We start from the raw sequence: 18,917 nt of genomic DNA, 5'->3' as shown, positions 1-18,917 counted from the left end.
AGAAGATTTTCAATTTTCAGTATCAAAGTTCAGCCAACTGTTTCAAGTTCCTTAGTGTCAATATAAAAATCTGTGATTACCAGAGCCTTCTAAGTCTCTCCGAATATATTCTTCAGAATTATCTTCAAAAGCTTCTTCATCAGCAGCTGCAAAAAAGGTTGCAAGACATTTATTTATTTTATATAAAATAAAAAATACACTTTTTAATGAAGTTTTTAGGATCTAAGAAAAGCACTGAACTGGGGCTGAAAACCATAAATATTTGCAGCAGAAACTGGTAAAAACAAGACTCTTAGGTAATATTTGTGGTGTACCATGAGCCTATGCGGGACTTCGACTTGCACTTTCAAGAGCAGTCTCTCTTTTGCTGCACTACAAACTGCTTCTGAAAGTGAGATATGATTCAAAAGCCCTTTGTAACCAAAGGAAAAAAAATCATTCATCTGGACTCCTGCAAACAGCATGAGCCTCGTTAGCTCCTGGATTCAACTGGAAGCATTTTGTACAATACTCAATATGCTTTGATGATGGCTAAGAATAGAAAGATTTCTGAAAATAACATGCTGGGGGTGGGGGGGGGGGGGGGAACAGAATGATTCAACAACTGTTACTATAGGTACATTTCATAAGCCGAAAGCAAACAGTTTTAAACTGAAGAAACAAGGCTTTGGGGGCAGGGAAAAGGTAAAACTCAGCTTCTCTAGGCAGGTCAAGTAACTCACTGATCATGATTAACACATACAAAAAAAGGAGCGTTCTTGCTATTCTGCTCAAAATTCATGTTGTAAGCCTATTTAGGACATTGGTCAGTATGAAGCTACCACACAGGCTATTTCTGATATGATACTCGCAGTGGTGTTCCTGCCTAGGGACAGGGGGTACCCTATGTCCCCGGGCGCCCCCCCATTTGGTCACGTGGGGGGGCGCCAACATTTCAGGGTCGTTCGTGTTTTTTTTAATTTTTAAAGTGTTTTTTCACGTTCCGGCCTGCAGGGGGTGCATTTTTAATGGTAGCAGCACTAAAATTCCAGGGTACCATCCAGAGACTGTCCTGATGATACCACCCAAATTTGGTGATGTTTGGTTCAGAGGCAGCAAAGTTATGGACCCCCAAAGGGGGTGCCCCCATCCCCATTGTTTTCAATGGGAGCTAACCTGAGATGGGGGCTACCCATTTGAGGGACCATAACTTTGGTCCCCCTGAACATAACTTCAGCAAACTTTGGTGGCATCATAATAATAGTTAACAGATTATACCCTGAAAATTTGGTGTCACTAGCTTTAAAAATACACCCCTTCCAGGCACCCCAAGAAAATAGCCCAAGATTCTTTGTTTTGCAGTGACTTTGCTCCATTGTAGCTAATGGGGAATTTCTGAGTGTGTAGGCAGGCTGCACATTTTTAAAGATAGAGGCGGCAGACTTTCAGGGTGGCTCCAGGAGGGCCTCCTGGTAATAGCATCCAGGTTTGGAGACCTTTGCTTCTGGGGGTTCAATTTTATGGGCCCCCAAAAGGCTTATTTTTCCCCCGCTCCTGCACATGAAAGCCTGTGGGCTGAGTTCTCTCAGAACTCTCTCAACTCCCCCCCCCCCCACTCCAGAAGCAAAGCTCACCAAGCTTGGATGCTATTACTCAAGGCCTCTTGGAGCCACCTTGAAAGTCTGGTGCCTCTATCTTCAAAAATGTGCAGCCTGCCTCAGAAATTCCTCATTAGTTACAATGGAGCAAAGTCACTGCAAAACAAAGAATCTTGGGCAAATTTCTTGGGGTGCCTGGAAGGAATGTATTTTTAAAGCTAGTGACACCAAATTTTCAGGGTATCATCTGTTAACTATTCTTATGATTCCACCCAAGTTTGGTGAAGTTATGTTCAGGGGGACCAAAGTTATGATCCCTCAAATGGGTAGCCCCCATCTCAGGTTAGCTCCCATTGAAAAAAGTGGGGATGGGGGCATTCCATTTGGGCGTCCATAACTTTGCTGCCCCTAAACCAAACATCGCCAAACTTGGGTGGTATCATCAGGGCAGTCTCTGGATGATGCCCTGAAATCATGGTGCCGGTAGCTTTAAAAATGCGCCCCCTGCAGGCCGAAAAAACACCAAAATACCCCCCCCACACCCCAAATACCTTGCATTTGCATTTGTTCATTTTTGGGCAGGACATAATCAGACAATTTTTGTCTGAATGTGCCCAAATTTGCCCAGATTCCAGCTGAATCTGGTATTTGTTTCATCTGAATTTCCAACCCTCAAAAGTGATGCTGTTTCAGGGTGGGGGAGAATCCACCCCCAAACAGCATCACTTTCAATTTGGTTTTAACCGGGGACCCCAGATTCTCCCTTTAAGGTAGATTTAAAAGAAGAATCTGAGCTCCCTAGTTTAAGCACCATTGAAAGTGATGGTGTTTGGGGGTGGATTCCACTGGAGGTGTTTTGTGAGAGATGATGCTGACATTTGTTTGATAAATGTTTTGCTGGGGGTGATTTGTGAGAGATTTACATGCTTAATACCCACTTGCACTGGCTTGTTGTTTCTCAGGCTAACAACCTACCTCATAGGGTTGTTGTGATTAGGAAATTAGGAAAAGAGTTGGTGGGGAGAGAGCCATGTATGTTTTGATGGGAGTGGGAGGTGTTTTGTGAGCTGGTACAAAAAAATCATTGTTTGGTCATGGTGGGGGAGGGTGGCCGCCCATATGCTGGGGGGGGGGGCGCCAAACTCAGGTTTTGTCCCCGGGCGCCAGTATACCTAGGTACGCCCCTGGATACTCGAAGTACGTGAAGCCCTCTCTACAAAGTATTCGGCAGTTTCTGCTTCCTAGAGAAATCATTAAGCTTCCTTTTTTAAAAATAGTAAAAATATTACCTCTGAATTCCATGTTGGGAACAATGACTTTCTCGCAAATACTAGTCAGTGTATTCTGGTCTTCAAACAGATGTGTATAATGAGGTCTCTCACAAACTGAAGCCAGAAACTGGATTGCGTTGCTTACCAACTGTTGGACAGACAGAAAGTGAGTTTAAACAAGTACTTAAATAGTTCATCTCCATTTGCCTAGACAGAAAAGGACCACCCAGTTAAGCTCACCAAATCATATTTAACTTCTTGACCGGTCGTGACCAGTAAATTCCAGATTGCTGTGACAAAACGTGGCAGGTAAGGCTGAAATTCTTCATCATATTTTTGAGCATACAAAGCAGCATTGTCACAAATCTGGGATTTCAAAAGCTCTAGTAGACCAGCTTCTTCTTCATCCTGTTAATAAATAAAACCACACCCACAAAACTTTATTATTTATTTTTGCCATTTTTACCCTGCTTGCTCCATACTATGTTCCCATCACAAAATGTTAAGATGACAGTAATCAATTTGTTAGATAAACCTGAGCTATTGAATAATGTGTACATTAAAGAATTACATGTCCCTGTTGCATGGAAACTTTACAAAAGGTTCATGAAGTTACTTACATCTGTCTGTAAGAGTTTGTTATCCAAAGTTAAAAGGTTGTGGAAATTCATCATCCAGGTTTCCATGTTATCTTCAAAAAATTCAGGAAGGTCCTAAGAAAATTAAGATCCAGGTTTTCCATTAATTTGTTCAATTGGATAAATCTAAGGATAAATGTATTTTGGCAGGCAAACTGTTAAAAGCAAAAAAAGACCGAAGTAGTTGGAGGAAGAATACCAATGCGCTCACTTGTGGATTCATGTCTAGCTATACAGGGAAGGACAACTTTTGAATTATAATATCACTGTGTAAAACGAATAGGCCCAGCATCCGCAATTTAGCAACTCTGACTTCCAAAAGCCATTACTCGTCTTCTCCTGTTGCTTCTAACCACAAGATTAAATAAGCTGACTCTGATCAGACAGAAACAGAAGTATCAACAGAAGGAGAAACATCAAGAAATTATATTTTAAATGCCAAGAGGGAACTTGTACACTCTTCTAGATTTGCGAACACTTAAATTATGTATCCTACTGCATTTACAGCCCAATCCCTGGGGGGAGGGGGAGGAGAAGAGAATCCCGCTGTGGAGTCAGCACACTCCTGCGCCCCTGTGAGCGTCCATTCCACCAACACAAGGGAAAAATGCACCAGTGGATGGGAAATTTATGTGCGTAGCCTGGTGCTGTGCAGCTCTGTGGTACCCAACCTGGAAGTTGATCTGTGTTGCCCAGGCCCGCCAGGGCATAATGCTGCATAATGTTGGCATGGCTGGTTGAGTTATGGGGAGCAGGACCAACCTTAGTTACCCTCCAGAGCCCGGCTGGGCCCCATGCACCAGCGGAGCCACCAGCTGAGAAACACTACGATTTTAATGGCATCTCTCTATTCTGTCCTATGAGGAAATTTTCAACTTTTTTGGGCTTTCCTTGCCACCAGAAAGCCGTTTGGAGGGGGCAGAGGGGAGCTGTCCTTGCCCAGTAGGTCCCTCTGGATTGGGCTGTTATGCAGTCAGGTTTTTGATAAATTAATTATTTAATCATTTTCAATCAGTGATACCAAGATCTTTGATCATGTAGCCACGCATCAGTGAAGTTGCTGCTTGAATTTTCAAGCACTTTGGACATGTTAGGAGGTGACTTAGAAGAGTAGATCTACCAGTTACCAGGAAAAAAAAACAAATTAAAACAAAAGGTAACTTACCTGAAAATTTAAACTGTAGAACAGCTTAGCAATCAGAATTAGAGAGGAGAAGAGTACTTTCAAAGCACTGGCATCATTGGCGTGAGTACTGCAAAGCTCAATTGTGGCCTGTGAATACAATATAGGGAGGAGAAATCAGTGTCACTCTTCTCCCAGTGATGATATACAGGCACCCAACTCTCTAAAATCATTTCTAAAACAAAATGGAAGGTGGGACTGTACCCCCCCAATGAACGACAGACTTGGATGAAAATTTCATCTGAGCAACAACATTAATTGTGCAGTCCAAATGAGGGAGAAGGGGCTGAAGCCGCATTGGAAGTGGTGGAAAGGCTGTGCCAGTACCACCATGCAAATCTGAACAGATGCCAGCACTGAAGGATTTACCCTGGCGACAAGCAGCACCTAAACCTGGAAGCTGGGCCCTGCTGCAAATGGCTGGTGCTGCAAAACTCCACACCAGTGTGGAAGGGAGCACCTCTGGAGGTGGAGCCAACTTTAGGAGGCTCCCAATGTACTTCCAGCCTGGGTTATGTCCCCTTCCAGGGCGTAGACTTAAGCCACCCAAAAAAATTGCACAAGTCATTCAGGAAAATGGGCTCCCTCTCCTCTGACACTCATGCTGCCAATTCCCCATTTGGAGGCACACCAGAGAACTGTCCCTGGCTGCTGCTATATTCCCTCTCCCTTGGGATTGGGCTGTAAGCCCCCCTTATATAAATGCATTGGCCTTACAAATGTATGTTTCATGCACCTGATGAAGCAAGTTCTGACTCACAAAAACTGATGCCAGAATTAATTCTGTTAGTCACGGCTTCATTTTGCTGCTACAAACCAACTTGGGTACCCATCTATCTAGAGTAATAAGTTAACATCTTAACATCTACAAAATAAAAGTAGCAATCTCAAGGCTAACAGCAGTATTGGAAGGATAGCTGTGATGGGAAAGTAAGTGTTCACAGGTCACAGATATTAAGAAGTCAGCTTTATTAAATGAACCCCAGATTCTCCTGATTGTACCTTAAAAAGGTTTGTCAGTGGCAGTGCAAAGGCATCAAGGACAAGTTTGATTTCTGTCCACAGTTCATTTGATTTAAATTCATGACGATACCTGTAAAAAAAAGAGAGAGGAAAGTAATAATGATCGTTTTAAGGATGGTAGATTGCCAATTGTGTAAAGGAAACGAGGCAGCAATCAAAAACTACTCTTGCTAAAACAAAGCTTTTACTTCTAAACTCAGAAATTCATGCTCCTTCCCCGTACCTTTTAAACAAAGAGTGTGCTGTGCGAAGGACTCCATTAATAACATGGAAGTCTCCGCTCTGAAAGCGATTCACCATTTCTGTCAGCAGGTCAGGCCATTTCTGAGGAAAATCTTCTCTACCGATGATACTGATGGCATCGCTTAACTGAAAAGAAGTATAGACATGTAGAGACTCGTTGGAAAGTATACGGTTGAACAGACAACAGATCTACCCGATATTGAATCACACCACTGATGCATTCAGATCAGGTCATTCTACTCAGACTAGCAACAGCATTCCAGGGTCTCAGGCAGAAGCCTTTCACATCACCCGCTGCCTGATCCTTTTAGCTGAAGATGCTGGCGATTGAACCTGTTATCTTCTTCATGTCAAGCAGATGTTCTACCAGTGAGCCATAGGCTCCTCCTCAAGTTGCCGTAGAGTTATTTTAACACAGGACTTTGATAAGAAATTGGACTTGGTGCTAAATACTTATCTGCTAATGAAAATGGGAGAAATACACCTACTGGCCCCCAGACTGTTTAGAACGCCCAAAAGTCACAAGTTCCCACACTTCTGTGCTTTGTATTTTTAGCAGGTTATCAGCCCAGTGTGAATATATAAGAGGAAAAAGGAATGCCAGCCTGCCCCTGAACAAAGCTTTCCTCCAACTCAGGGGTAGGGAACCTGCGGCTCTCCAGATGTTCAGGAACTACATTTCCCATCAGCCTCTGTCAGCATGGCCAATTGGCCATGCTGGTAGGGGCTGATGGGAATTGTAGTTCCTGAACATCTGGAGAGCCGCAGGTTCCCTACCCCTGCTCCAACTTAAGTGGTCCTTCCATTGGAGGACGCATTGCTTAAGCTGGAGGAAGCTTCAACCTTAGCAGAGGGGACTGGTAGGACACATGCAATAACATGGAACCACAACCACACCACAGCCTCAATCATCCCCAAACCCACAGAAATTGGATTCTCATGGCTGTTTGTCTACAACTTGCTGAGCCAAGAAATCATGGCTTTTATAATAATGAATAAGAGTTAGATTTATATCCCCCCTTTCTCTCCTATAGGAGACTCAAAGGGGCTTACAAACTCCTTACCCTTCCCTACTCACAACAAACACCCTGTGAGGTAGGTGGGGCTGAGAGAGCTCAGAAGAACTTTGACTAGCCCAAGGTTATCCAGCTGGCATGTGTTGGAGTGCACAGGCTAATCTGAATTCCCCAGATAAGCCTCCACAGCTCTGGCAGCAGAGCGGGGAATCAAACCCGGTCCCTTCAGATTAGAATACACCTGCTCTTAACCACTACGCCATATATTTGGAAAGATACACAGATGTTTCATCTTAGTTTGAAACAATATTTTTGTTTGAACCATATGTTATTGTATCTTATTTTGAGACGAGTATTTCATACCATACCCACCCTTATCCTCTACAGGCTTCTATTTGATGTTATTGTTTCCTTACCTGTTTTTGAATTTGTTCCGGACTGCTAAGCATCAGGTGTACTATGTTGGCTTTAATGGCTATTCTGTCCGCTTCACAGATTTTGTTTGGTTCATCTTCGATCTACAAACAAAATGTTAAGTTCATTTATTTATTTAAAAAAAATATCCTGCCTTTCTACAATGCTGAAAGTGGCTTACAAAATGTAAACATAGTTAATAACACAGTTAAAACACATAAAATAATGTGCATCAGGTTAACTGCAAGGGTTACAACATACACCATAACCAGATGCCAGAGATATGCATTAGTTATTTCCACCAAAAGTACACTGAAATAATTCTGCTTTGCACCTTTAATGGAAGAGAAAATATGGGAAGCTTGATGTACCATATCCAGCAGGCTGTTCCAAACTGGGGCCACAGACACAGAAAACAAGTGTGCATATGCTGTACATGAGTGGATCCCTCCAAATAGAGGGGATCACCAAAACCAATGAACTTGATGACCTAAGTTGGTGCACAGGTGGTCCCCTCAGTGTTGGTCCCAGGCTGTGGAGGGCTTTAAATTTAACAACCAGCACTTTGAAATGTGTCCAGAAACAAACAGGTAACCAGTGAAGCTGCCCAACCACTGGTGTTGTATAATCGTGCTGGCATAAACTGGTTAATAATCTAGTGCCAGTGTTCTGTGCCAACTGAAGTTCTCAAAAGCAGCCCCACATATAATGCATTAGAATAAATCTATTTTCAAGGTTACAGTAGCATGAATCAGCATTAGCAAACATCATAACACTAACAGCATCTCTGCATATAAATGTTTTCACAGAGGACACTCTGGACAAGCTTAATGCATCTCATGCTGAAGGGGTACTCCATACAAACAGTGGCAAATACTTTACAAGGTACTTTCCCAGCTAGATGGTCAAGATCTTTGCATCAGATCATTCTCTAAGTGGCAAAAGGATGCGTGAAACCTGCCTCCCTACTTCCAATCTCTGAATCCTAGTAACAAACCCCAGCTATGCAGTCTGCCCTGGGAAAATGAATGCATCAGGCAAGATGGGTGGAATCTGCTGACCAAACCAAGCAGGGTTCTGCTTGGTGCTGCCGTCACAAAAGAGAAACAAATGCAGTAAGCTGCTATTGAACAGCCTCAGTTGTGAAACGTCTGCGGTTATCCACAAAAAAAGCAAAGGGTATTTGAAGTTCCATAGGATCCAACTCTACATTATGCATAGGAACAATTCACCAAAATACTTACAATTCTCCAGTTCCTTTTAATGTAATTCTTGAATGTGACAGAGGCACAGACTTTGATAACATTATCTTGTGACTTCTCTAGCAGCGTTAAGAGCAGCAGTGGGTAATTTTGGCTTCCTTCGACAGACTCAAGGAATTTTTCCGCTGTGAAGGAATATCCTGCAGTTAGCAAAACGTTTTCACGATTCCAGTGATTTCTTCAATTACTGGCAGTTACCAGATGCTGACAATTTAACATGGCTGATAAAGGGAGGAAATGGGAAATAGTTTCATTATATCTATGATACTTTCAGTCTGACCAGTGCTGCATTTCTGCCTTGTCAACCACAATCAGTTCTAAATACAGATTTAGCAACTGCTTAAATTCGAATGCCTACTAATTTCAGAATTTAAGCAGCTTCTGAGTCTGCATTCAGAACTGATTGTGGTTGACAGGCAAAAATATAACACTGGTCAGACTGAAAGTATCATAGATATGATATTATTTTCTATAATACAGGATCATACAAAGAATCTTCTTTTAGTTCCTTCAGACTCTGAAAAGGAAGATCAACAAAACAAGAGCACCCACCCAACTCAAAATCTTTTTTAAAAATCCTAGTTCATAACTGGCTGATTAAAGCAACACCACATTAAGTAGAGAGAAGAAAGGCAGCAATTCACTAGTATACTTGAAGTCTGGAAATGCATAGAGTTCTGCAAAAATCAGTATGGGAATTCGGATGAGGAAGATGATTAATGAAACAAGTTTTTTGGGATTAGCACAGGGCCCTGCTGGATTCCAAACCATAGCCTGATAGTATCTTCTCTCACCATTGTGACAGTTACTTTTGGCACGGACAGACAGCCTCCTCCTTTGGCATACATAAAGTTGTGTTACTTTTTCATTTCAGCACCAGGCTGCTATTTCAGATAATAATGTTTTAAAAATAGTAATGTTCCAGAACGTTTCTTTTCATATGGAATGCTGTTAGTCTTTTTACTTTTGCCGTCAAGTCACAGTTGACTTAGGGTGACTTTGTAGGGTTTTCAAAGCAAGAAGCATAAGCAGATGGTTTGTCACTGCCTGACTGTCTCACAATCCTAGTATTCCTTGGGAGTCTCCCATTCAAATATTAGCCAGGGTTAGCTGAGAGTATATGATTGGCCCAAGGTCACTCAGCAAGCTTCGATGGTGCTAGTGGGGATTCAAAACTGCATTTCCCAGGTCCTAGCCCAACACCTTAACCACTATAGTGACTATACCATGCTAGCTCTCATTAGTCTGCAAAGGTCTTATTTTTGGGAAAATACATTATTTCTAAAATAATATATAGTGAACACTTAGGCAGAGAATAGCTAAACAGACATTTGGCAGAACACAAACTGCTTACCAGGACGCCTTATAGCAGGATCAGGATCCAACGTCTTCTTCAAATATTCAGTCAGAGTCTGCAAATTGGCATCACTCAGCTCCATAACTGTAGAACCTAAAAATTAACAAAAAATCCTTGACTACACTTTTAGGTTGCTAGATCTGCAAAACAACTAAGAGACCATTTTATGTACAGCACACAGTTTTGTTCTGAGAACATTTCCCTGTAATGCTAGAAAATATAATATACAGACACCTTCCTGCCAACAAAAATGAGCTAAAAATGTAATCAAAGCAGAAATAATTTGTCATTTAAATGTGTAGCTTTCATCTGTTGCACCCTGTGTGGTTCTTTCAATCCATATAGGCATCTAAAGCAAAAATTCTAAAATGCTGCCTCCAGGCTCTTTTAACAAAAAAGAAGCATCGATCAGATTCATTGATTTATGGAAAGCAGCAGACATTCCTGCAGGTCACAGCTACCATCCACTTTAAGAACCACAGGTTTAAAGAATCATTAGCAGTATTTTTCTGTCATGGAAAACTTTCAAGATACATGTTTCCTGTACAGCATGCTTCAAATACTGTGCCAGAAGCAAGGTTTTAGACAGCCCTGAAACCAAAAACTAATTTATATTTGTAGATGCAAAAAAATAGCCACTCATTCTACTGCACAAACAGGTTTTTAACAGTTTGAGAAACATTAGTTCCTTTATATGCACAAACATCATGTACTTGAAGAGTTCTCGAACTGAGATATGAAATCCACCCAAACAAGAATATTTAAACAGGTAAAATCGTAAGTCAAAATATGAATTTTAATTTTCACAAGTATTCTTACTGTGTATTTTCAGTAGTAGAACAGACTATCACTTCTAAAAAAAATACTACTGTGAAAACTATAGATACTTTACAGTATCAGTGATATAGGTTTTCCCCAGAAAAAAAAACTGATCTAGAGAATTTTCCACTGAAAATTGATTGGGATCAGTCTGCAAGACTTGAGCAAGCTGTCAACGACAGGGTCACCATAAATAGAAGCAACTTGACAGCACATAATACCAACAGGGAACATTTATTGAACAAACAAAACTAAAGAAATCCAGAAGGAAAGATGTGTTTGCTTGCTATAGCAAAAACACTGATTCATCTTATGACACCTTGAAGGCTAATGAATGTATTATGGCATCAGTTTTCATGAGTCAAAGCCATTTTACCAAACCCCCATGCGTACATTACATAACATGTAAACAAGACTACACACAAAAAGAGTGGGAAGAAATACTACAAACAGATGCAAAAAGACTCAGCATCCAAAAACGTCTGTTAAATTACATTATAGAGCACAAGAGAGAACAAGATCCAGTCTAGAGAATAAGTGATCCAATTATATATTAGCAAGGAAGTTGACTATGGGTATATACAAGATGTAATCAGCTAGCCAAGAAAAGCAATAACCATGTTAATCTGACATCTATATATCTGACAGCCAAACTGCAGTGTTTAAAATGCCCCACCCTCAAAGAAATAAAATAAAGGAATGCTGTTTGTGCCTGTGAAAACCAAACATATATACCTTGGTTCTGCAGAACAGGTGGTGGAGATTCTGGGCAGTTCTCAGACACCACAGCCACTGCAGCAAGGCTCAAAGGTGGGTGGTAAGGTCTGGAGTCACATAGAGATCAATGATGGGATCTGCCCTTACAAGTCTTGCAGGCCCCCATTTGTGTTATATCTTTCTCCATAAAGCATAGAGAAGGCAGTTGAGATTTTGTGCATGTGTACAGGCTTGCGTTTTTTTGCTGTCAAGTCACAACTGATTTACAGTGACCTTGAAGGGTTTTCGAGGTGGTTTGCCACTGCCTGCCTCCACATCATGACCCTGGTATTCCTTGGAGGTCTCCCATCCAAATACTTGCCAGGTCAAGGCTCAGAATGGGTGACTGGGGATTTGAACCTGGGTTTCCCAGGTCCTAATCCAATACCTTAACTATTACACCACGCTGGTTCTCATATATAGGCATAACAAGGCGCCATTCCTGGGAAAAGCGCCTGAGAAATTATTAGAACTTTGTAATTGCACAATTTGACTGGTGGGGCTTCATTATGTTACCAATTAGCATTAGTTAACAATGATGTTTAAATGGAAACATATGGCATTGGAACATTTTACACATCAATTTTATGCTAATTTTATGCAGAAGAAAAGTTTCAGAATGAGGGTGTTTTCCTGGTAAACTCAGGAACAAGAGCCAAAGAGCCACAGGCAGACTAGATCCTATATCCTTCCAATACATGGTACTGGCAGTCCTGGATTTTCCCCTGTCTTTGCATTTTTTTCAGTAGCCATCTATGAGCCTCAAAAAGGTCACACAAAACAAATTCCTGTATGGGTTTAAAGCCAATGCGACACAATTTTTTTTTTCCTTTTTTACATGCATCATTTTATAGACTTCAGTCATATCCCCCCTCAGACGTCTCCTCTCCAAACTAAAGAGTCGATTTCGATTCGATTTCGAATACCTTTAATGGCATATAGATTGTTTAAGATTAGCTTAGCAAGATAATAACAGCCTTTACAACTTTACAATTTCTGACGAGTTAAAATAACACCATTTAAAAATTTAGCCACCGCTTCCAACAGCTCGTAGTTGTGGCTGTTTAAAAGATATATAACCTTCTGTTTATCTGTAATGCCTTCACTTCCATGCAGGAAGGGGATTATGTGCTTCTTCCTACCTATCTCATAAAAGGGACAATCCAACAGCATATGAGATACTGTTTCCACAGAACCCATGCCACACGGGCATTTCCTTTCTTTATGTGGGATTCCAAGGTGGCGTCCAAGGCTAAAGGAAGAAGGCAGGGCATTACACCTAGCTAAGGTGATTGCTCTACGCCACCGGGCCTCAACCAGGAGATAAAGGTACTGGGCTGCAATTAGTCTATCCATAGGTATTCCCAGAGAGATCGGGGAACAGGTTTTATTAGCTCGCGACACAATTTGTCTGGATGAAAGGAAGGAAAGCCAGCATCATTGTCACTCTTGCCTCTTCTGGTGCTAGAGCATCTGTTGATGTAAAAAGGCAGAGGGGCAATCCTGCCAGCTTTCTACTCCTAGCATGTTGCATGGCTTTTTATGCACCCAGGACCCCTTCCTTTCAGCACTGTCTCTTTGAAACTCACAGGAGGTTGCCTCACCTTTTGCCAGCAATGCATAGTCAGGACCCAACCACAAACATCTGCATTTCCAAATCAGCCTCCATGCACAAATTCCCTGTTTCCTGAAAAGCCACTTGGGTAAGCTCAGGGCACCTTGGCCACCATCTACGGCATGGCACAATGGAATAGGAAGCATGCAGAGTTGGAAAGTTCATATGTAAAAATTTTTAGTTGCACACAAGGTTGCAATACAAGACAAGTAATTACAACATACTTGACTGTTATAATGATTTCATATTAAATAAAGATAAAATAATCAACATTAAGAAGCATATTACTAACCATAATTACCTTTCTCAGCAAAGAATTCTGTCAACCTGTCAGAATATTTTTTGGAGAATACAAAAGGGACTATCTGGGGATTCTGAGATAGTGCTGGGTAATTTGAACATTCATTTCAAACTCTGGTCTGGTGCAACTCAGAACTTCTTCGTCACAATTTACCCACCCAGAGCCCCTCGGGGATGGGGCGGGATATAAAACTAGTAAAATAAATAAAAACTAAACTAATAAAATAAATAAACTTTGTGGACTCCACAAAACTATCCTAGATTGCATTCAGCCCTACATACACTTGCTTGAAGTATTTTTTCTGCACTGATCAAGGTACTGATCTTAGATCACTGAAACGGTCAGATCACTACCTGCTTAAGACATTAACTAGTGTCTGTAAAATGCTTAGGACTGACTAGGCAGGCCTGCTCTGGAGATTTATGGATCCAAATGGATACTGGAATGCTTTAGGGAATTCTGAAGAAGAGTTTGGATTTGTGCCCAGCCTTTCTCTCCTGTAAGGAGGCTCAAGGCAGCTTACAAACTCCTTTGCCTTCTTTACCCCACAAGAGACACCTTGTGAGGTAGGTGGAGGTGAGAGAGTTCTGAAAGAACTGTGACTAGCCCAGGGTTACCCAGAAGGAATATAGGCATGGGGAAACAAATATGGTTCACCAGGTAAGAGTCTGCTGCTCATATGGAGGAGTAGGGAATGAAACTTAGTTCTCCAGATTAGAGTCCACCTGTTTCTAACCACTACATGATGATGATATGAGGAGAAGTAAACAAAATTGTTTGTCCCTTCTCCCCATTTTCTGTTGTAGCCACAGACTGCAAAAAGGGACCCAAACAGCTTTAGAAACCTTGGTAGATAATCTTAACTTTTATATCAACATACATAATACATACTGGTTAATCTTGTTTGAACAACCAACAAGAACTAACTACCAAATTCTCTTGTTGGAACTACCAACAAGAATCACATTATTCTCCCAATCACATATTGGAACAACCACCGAATTATCATCACTCCAAATTGGCTTGGCACTGGATTGAAACCTCCCTTTAGATGTTTGATCAGGAGGTCAGGATTAGGAGCCATGTTGCTACCTGCCTCACTGCCAGCCTTTGTGCTACCAGCTGAGGGTGTTGTTTTTTACTAGTGTATGTTTGCTCTTTATTGTTTTTTGAAGATCTGTTGTCTAGCATCTGACTGCAACAGCAGGGTTATCTAAACTGGAAGGGCCAGCCTCTTAGCATTCAGGAGATCTTATAAAAATTTGCACAGCCCTGCCTGTAGCGAAGAGGGCGTGAGTCTGGATGATGGAGCCCCACTGCAGTAGAGCATCATAGTAAACATCTTAAGATTTATAACCTATTATTTCACTAATTAATAAGAACAAGCAATACAAAACTAGTTCTGTTTGTGGAAAGAAAACATTCCATTCAATTTTGTTTATTTCTCCAGTGAATTCCAGACCTCATCACACAGAGCATATCTCACTATTTCTTTCATAAGCTTGTAAAGCTTCCCTTAAATTAATTTTTGTTACATTAAATTTTGCAGAATGGACCAGTCTAAACAAAGTTTTATTATTTTTAAAACATTTTCTGCACTATACAGGGAACTTCAAAACAAAGAGAAAAGAAGCATCCCAAGGAACAAAGTATCCACATTTCCACAGTAGGAGAAGTAATAAAACGAGGGACATAAAGGAAGAATAGTGCACAAGTGACAAATATGAACTGGTTTCAACTGAGGATGAGGACTAAGCAATAGGAATACTTAAAAAAAGTAATTGAGGTAAGATGCCAGCTATATTTCAGTAGATAACGTAAATGTGCGCCCACACAAACAAGCCAGAAAAACTGATTCAGTACTGTGCAGTAAATCGCTTCACCAGCATGATAACTGTACTTTACAAAGGCAAGGGATTTAGGGAAAATTCAGAAACAGTCCTCTTCAGGCCCAGACTCAATTAAAGTTGCATCAAAATTAATTGGAGCCGCTTCCAAATACTATAAATGGGGTTAATGCAACCACATTCTTAAAGTTGCTACCAGTGATTATAGGGAAAACATCAATGCTGGACTGTGGTTCAGGTACAGCAGTAATGCCCCAACTTTACATGCAGAAAGTTCCAGATTCACGCCCTGGCATGGCCAGCTAAAGGCAGGAGGAAGTAGATGAAGGTTGTAAGGAAAACTTATACAAGGGGTGAACAGTGCTTTACACACGCTAACCATTCAAGAAAACGGTGTCCTCTGACCAGACGTAGGTTGCCTTTCCCTTACTACTTGGCATCCCTTCGTTTAATATGGCCTTCGCTTGGGTGCGATACGCACATCTGCCCCCTCTTGGTTGCTATGTTTTTAAGGCCACCTTGTTATTAACTGGTTTTAACGTTTGTACTTTGTATTGCTTTTCTCGTTTTATATTTTTATATATAGATGAGCCGCCTCGAGTCCCTCGGGGGATTGGCGGGATACACATGTAAAATATAAATAAATAAGCAAGCTGCACCAAACCTTTGGCCAGCTCGAAATAGGGGTGCTTCCATAAAAGCGTCAACTCCTCCACAGCTGCATTTTCAAAGATATTAAGGTTCATTAGCTTTCCTTTACACTTGGCAGAGGAAACTTAAACAACCACCACCACCACCACCCTGCTTCTTTCGCGGGAATGAAGGCCTCCCCTCCCCGCATCCAGAGCCAAGGGTTCGCTCTCCCCGGCTCGTGGGTGAGGGAAGGAAAAGGGGGCAGGAGGGAGAGAGCCAGAGAGATTGGGGGTGTTCAGGCCACACTAGCCCGTCCCCTATTGACAGTCGGGAAGGCCAATCAGCCGGGCCCTTTCATAGCGGATTAGGCTCAGGAACCAACACCCGCGCGCGTAGCCCAAAAGGGGCGGGCCCAGATGGACACAGCAAGTTCAGATGCTTTCCCTCCGCGGCGCCGTGGGCCCGCAGCCCGACCGCCACCTCAGAGAACCCGGGAACCTCGCAAGGCCTCCCTACCTCAGCTCTGAGGGAACGAGAGGGAGGTTACGGTTCTCGGCGACGCGCGCTCACCTGACGGGAGTAGCAGCAGCAGCAACGCCTCCTACAGCTCCGCTTCACATTCAAACCTCGACAAGAGGGCGCGGCGACGGCGCGCTGACGTAATGACGTGAGACGCCGCGCAGCTTCCCCCCTGGGAACCAATCACAGGCCGGGTTTGCCAAGGGGGACCAGCCAATCGCAAGCGCGCTCCTGCCTCAGCCGGACGAACCAATGAACTCCCGCTTCTTCCCAGTACCGTCCCAGAATGCAACGGAGTATGGTCAAGAGAAAGATGGCTGCAGGGAGCTGTATCCGTGCTTGACTCTGCTCTAGCTTGGCCAGGCTTGCGCAGATGGCAGACTGAGGGCTGAGGGGGATGTGTTACTTCAGACTACAGTATTGGGGGAGGGGGTATATGTAATGATGTAACTACGGAGATAGTGAAGTTCTAGCCAAACCTGTTCCTATCTTATTTTATTTAAAACGACCGTAGACTAGCGTTTCTCACTGGAACCCAGCACACGTAGCAAAAGCTAGATGTATCTTTAAAAAGATACCACACTGACTCTTACTCTGCAGCTGGCACATTATGAAGTAGGAAAGAACAAGAGCATCTTAAAGATAAGGAACTTAAGGTAGCAATCTCTGCCAGGCTTTCCTGGGTCATAGCTCATTTCTTAAGATAGTTTGAATGTGAGTCTGTCTACCCTTAAGTAGGGAAAAGTGAATTCTGACAACCAGTGTCAATAGCAGGCATGATTGGATTGGGTGTGATATGAAGAGGGTGGTGGGTAGAAATCAACATTGGTAATGAAACAGAAATCCTAGGTCTTTACTCAGTCTCAGAGAATGCATAGTCTTGAGCTTCATTATTAGTTGTAATTCAGTAGATATCCAGGTCAGGGTGACCAGTGACCCAGGAGAGTTTAAAAGATTATTAGACAGATTCATGGGGAAGAGGTCCATCAATAGCTACTAACCATTACAATGACAGCTAGCCTTCATATCTAGAAACAGTAAACATCTGAATGTAACGAGGCAATAATGATTTTTTTGCCCTGCAGGGCAACTGGTTGGCCACTGTGTAACTAGGATTCTGAACTAGATGGACCACCAGTCTGGTTTGATGCAGCAAGGTTTTTAGGATGATCAAAGGGAGAACCTTGTATGCTGCCTCAGTTCCTTGGAGGAAGGAAAGAGTAATCATGTGACACGGATTTAAAAAGTGATTGGGGGTTTTTGGTTGGGTTTTTGTGTGTGTGTGTGTGTGTGCATGCATATAATCCCAAATGATCATCAATTTACATTCTAATGACAAAATTGCCCAAATCTTTGGATACTTAAATCTGATGTTTGGAGCTGTGAGCCAACCATATCTTTGTACAAATCTGAAAAAGGCCCTATGTTTGCAGAAAAACCTGAAATATTAAAAAGAAATATGGGGGGGGGGGGAGGGAAGGAGGAAAAAACACAAAATGGCAAAAGGAATGTCTGTAGCTTTAAAAAATGGAAGCCCTTATTGGTGCTAGGCAACCACAACATTTTAGGCTTGGTTTTTGTCACTAAAGGGCAGGGCCCTTTCCAGGGCTGTTTTGATCTTTGAAGGAAGACTCATTGAGGTCAGGACTAGCAGCAACCACTGGGTGACTTAACACTCAACTGCATCACTCACCTAGGCCTGGCTGCTTGCTACTGTTCAACAGGAGTCACCTTATGAAAGCCAAGAAGTTGTAGCAGTTAGACCAGGGGTATCCAACTCTGGTGCCCCAGATGTTCATGGACTACAATTCCCATCAGCCCCTGCCAGGCTGGCAGGGGGTGATGGGAATCATAGTCCATGAACATCTGTGACACCAGAATTGGACACCCCCGAGTTAGACCTTCAGAGCAGGGTCTGGGAGACCCAGATATAAATCGCCAGTCTGTCACGGAAGCTCAGTAGATGATGTTGTGCCTGTCACATGTTTTCAGCCCAACCTATCTCAGAGGGTTGTTGTGAGGATAAAGAGAAAAGAATGAGGTATTCTTTGGTCCCCCTTGTGGAGAAAGGCAGGGTGTAAATGAGGAAAATAAAATATATAGCTGAGGACAGGAAAGAGATAAAAGACAGTTGAGTGAGTGGCTGAGCAGGGAATGAGGCAGGAAAAGAGGAGAGGATATGGGAGTTGCTATGATAAGGGGAAAAATAAGAGGAATGCAGGGGAAATGATGCCCCCAAGAACTTGAGGGTTCCCTATCATGCAAATGTGCGTGGCCCCACACAACACAACCCTGCCATAATTTTCCTAGGTAGAGGCTGTGTGCAGGAGGGGAGGAGAAGCTGAATGACAGATAAAGTAGGGTTGCCAGCTCTGAAGTCACAGGGACAGATAAAGTAGGGCAGGGAAGTTCCTGAGGGGAGAGTGGGAGACTGAGGAGTTTG

The 18,917-nt window shown here is 42.5% G+C and overlaps 1 protein-coding gene across 3 annotated transcripts in view; it reads right to left on the bottom strand.

The window, feature by feature from the left end:
- The window catches only part of CSE1L (chromosome segregation 1 like), a 33,333-nt gene extending 16,699 nt beyond the window's left edge, over positions 1–16,634 (bottom strand). The window contains exons 1-11 of one of the 3 annotated variants that reach the window (XM_048497612.1): positions 16,526–16,634; positions 9,982–10,077; positions 8,610–8,752; positions 7,368–7,469; positions 5,916–6,061; positions 5,672–5,762; positions 4,652–4,759; positions 3,469–3,561; positions 3,089–3,256; positions 2,867–2,996; positions 81–146 (exon numbers count right to left, since the gene is read on the bottom strand). In XM_048497612.1, the coding sequence (XP_048353569.1) occupies positions 81–146; positions 2,867–2,996; positions 3,089–3,256; positions 3,469–3,561; positions 4,652–4,759; positions 5,672–5,762; positions 5,916–6,061; positions 7,368–7,469; positions 8,610–8,752; positions 9,982–10,066 (1,132 nt within the window). In that variant the 5' untranslated portion in view covers positions 10,067–10,077; positions 16,526–16,634. Of the gene's footprint in view, positions 1–80; positions 147–2,866; positions 2,997–3,088; positions 3,257–3,468; positions 3,562–4,651; positions 4,760–5,671; positions 5,763–5,915; positions 6,062–7,367; positions 7,470–8,609; positions 8,753–9,981; positions 10,078–15,986; positions 16,156–16,471; positions 16,491–16,525 lie in introns of those variants that run through there. The other 2 variants (XM_048497613.1, XM_048497611.1) reach the window with 2 other exon arrangements.
- Between the last annotated feature and the right edge of the window lie 2,283 nt (positions 16,635–18,917).

Source organism: Sphaerodactylus townsendi, linkage group LG05, assembly GCF_021028975.2.
Source record: "Sphaerodactylus townsendi isolate TG3544 linkage group LG05, MPM_Stown_v2.3, whole genome shotgun sequence".
Lineage (NCBI taxonomy): Eukaryota > Metazoa > Chordata > Lepidosauria > Squamata > Sphaerodactylidae > Sphaerodactylus > Sphaerodactylus townsendi.
Note: the sequence above shows the minus strand (reverse complement) of the source record. Positions and strands in the feature narration are given on the sequence as shown.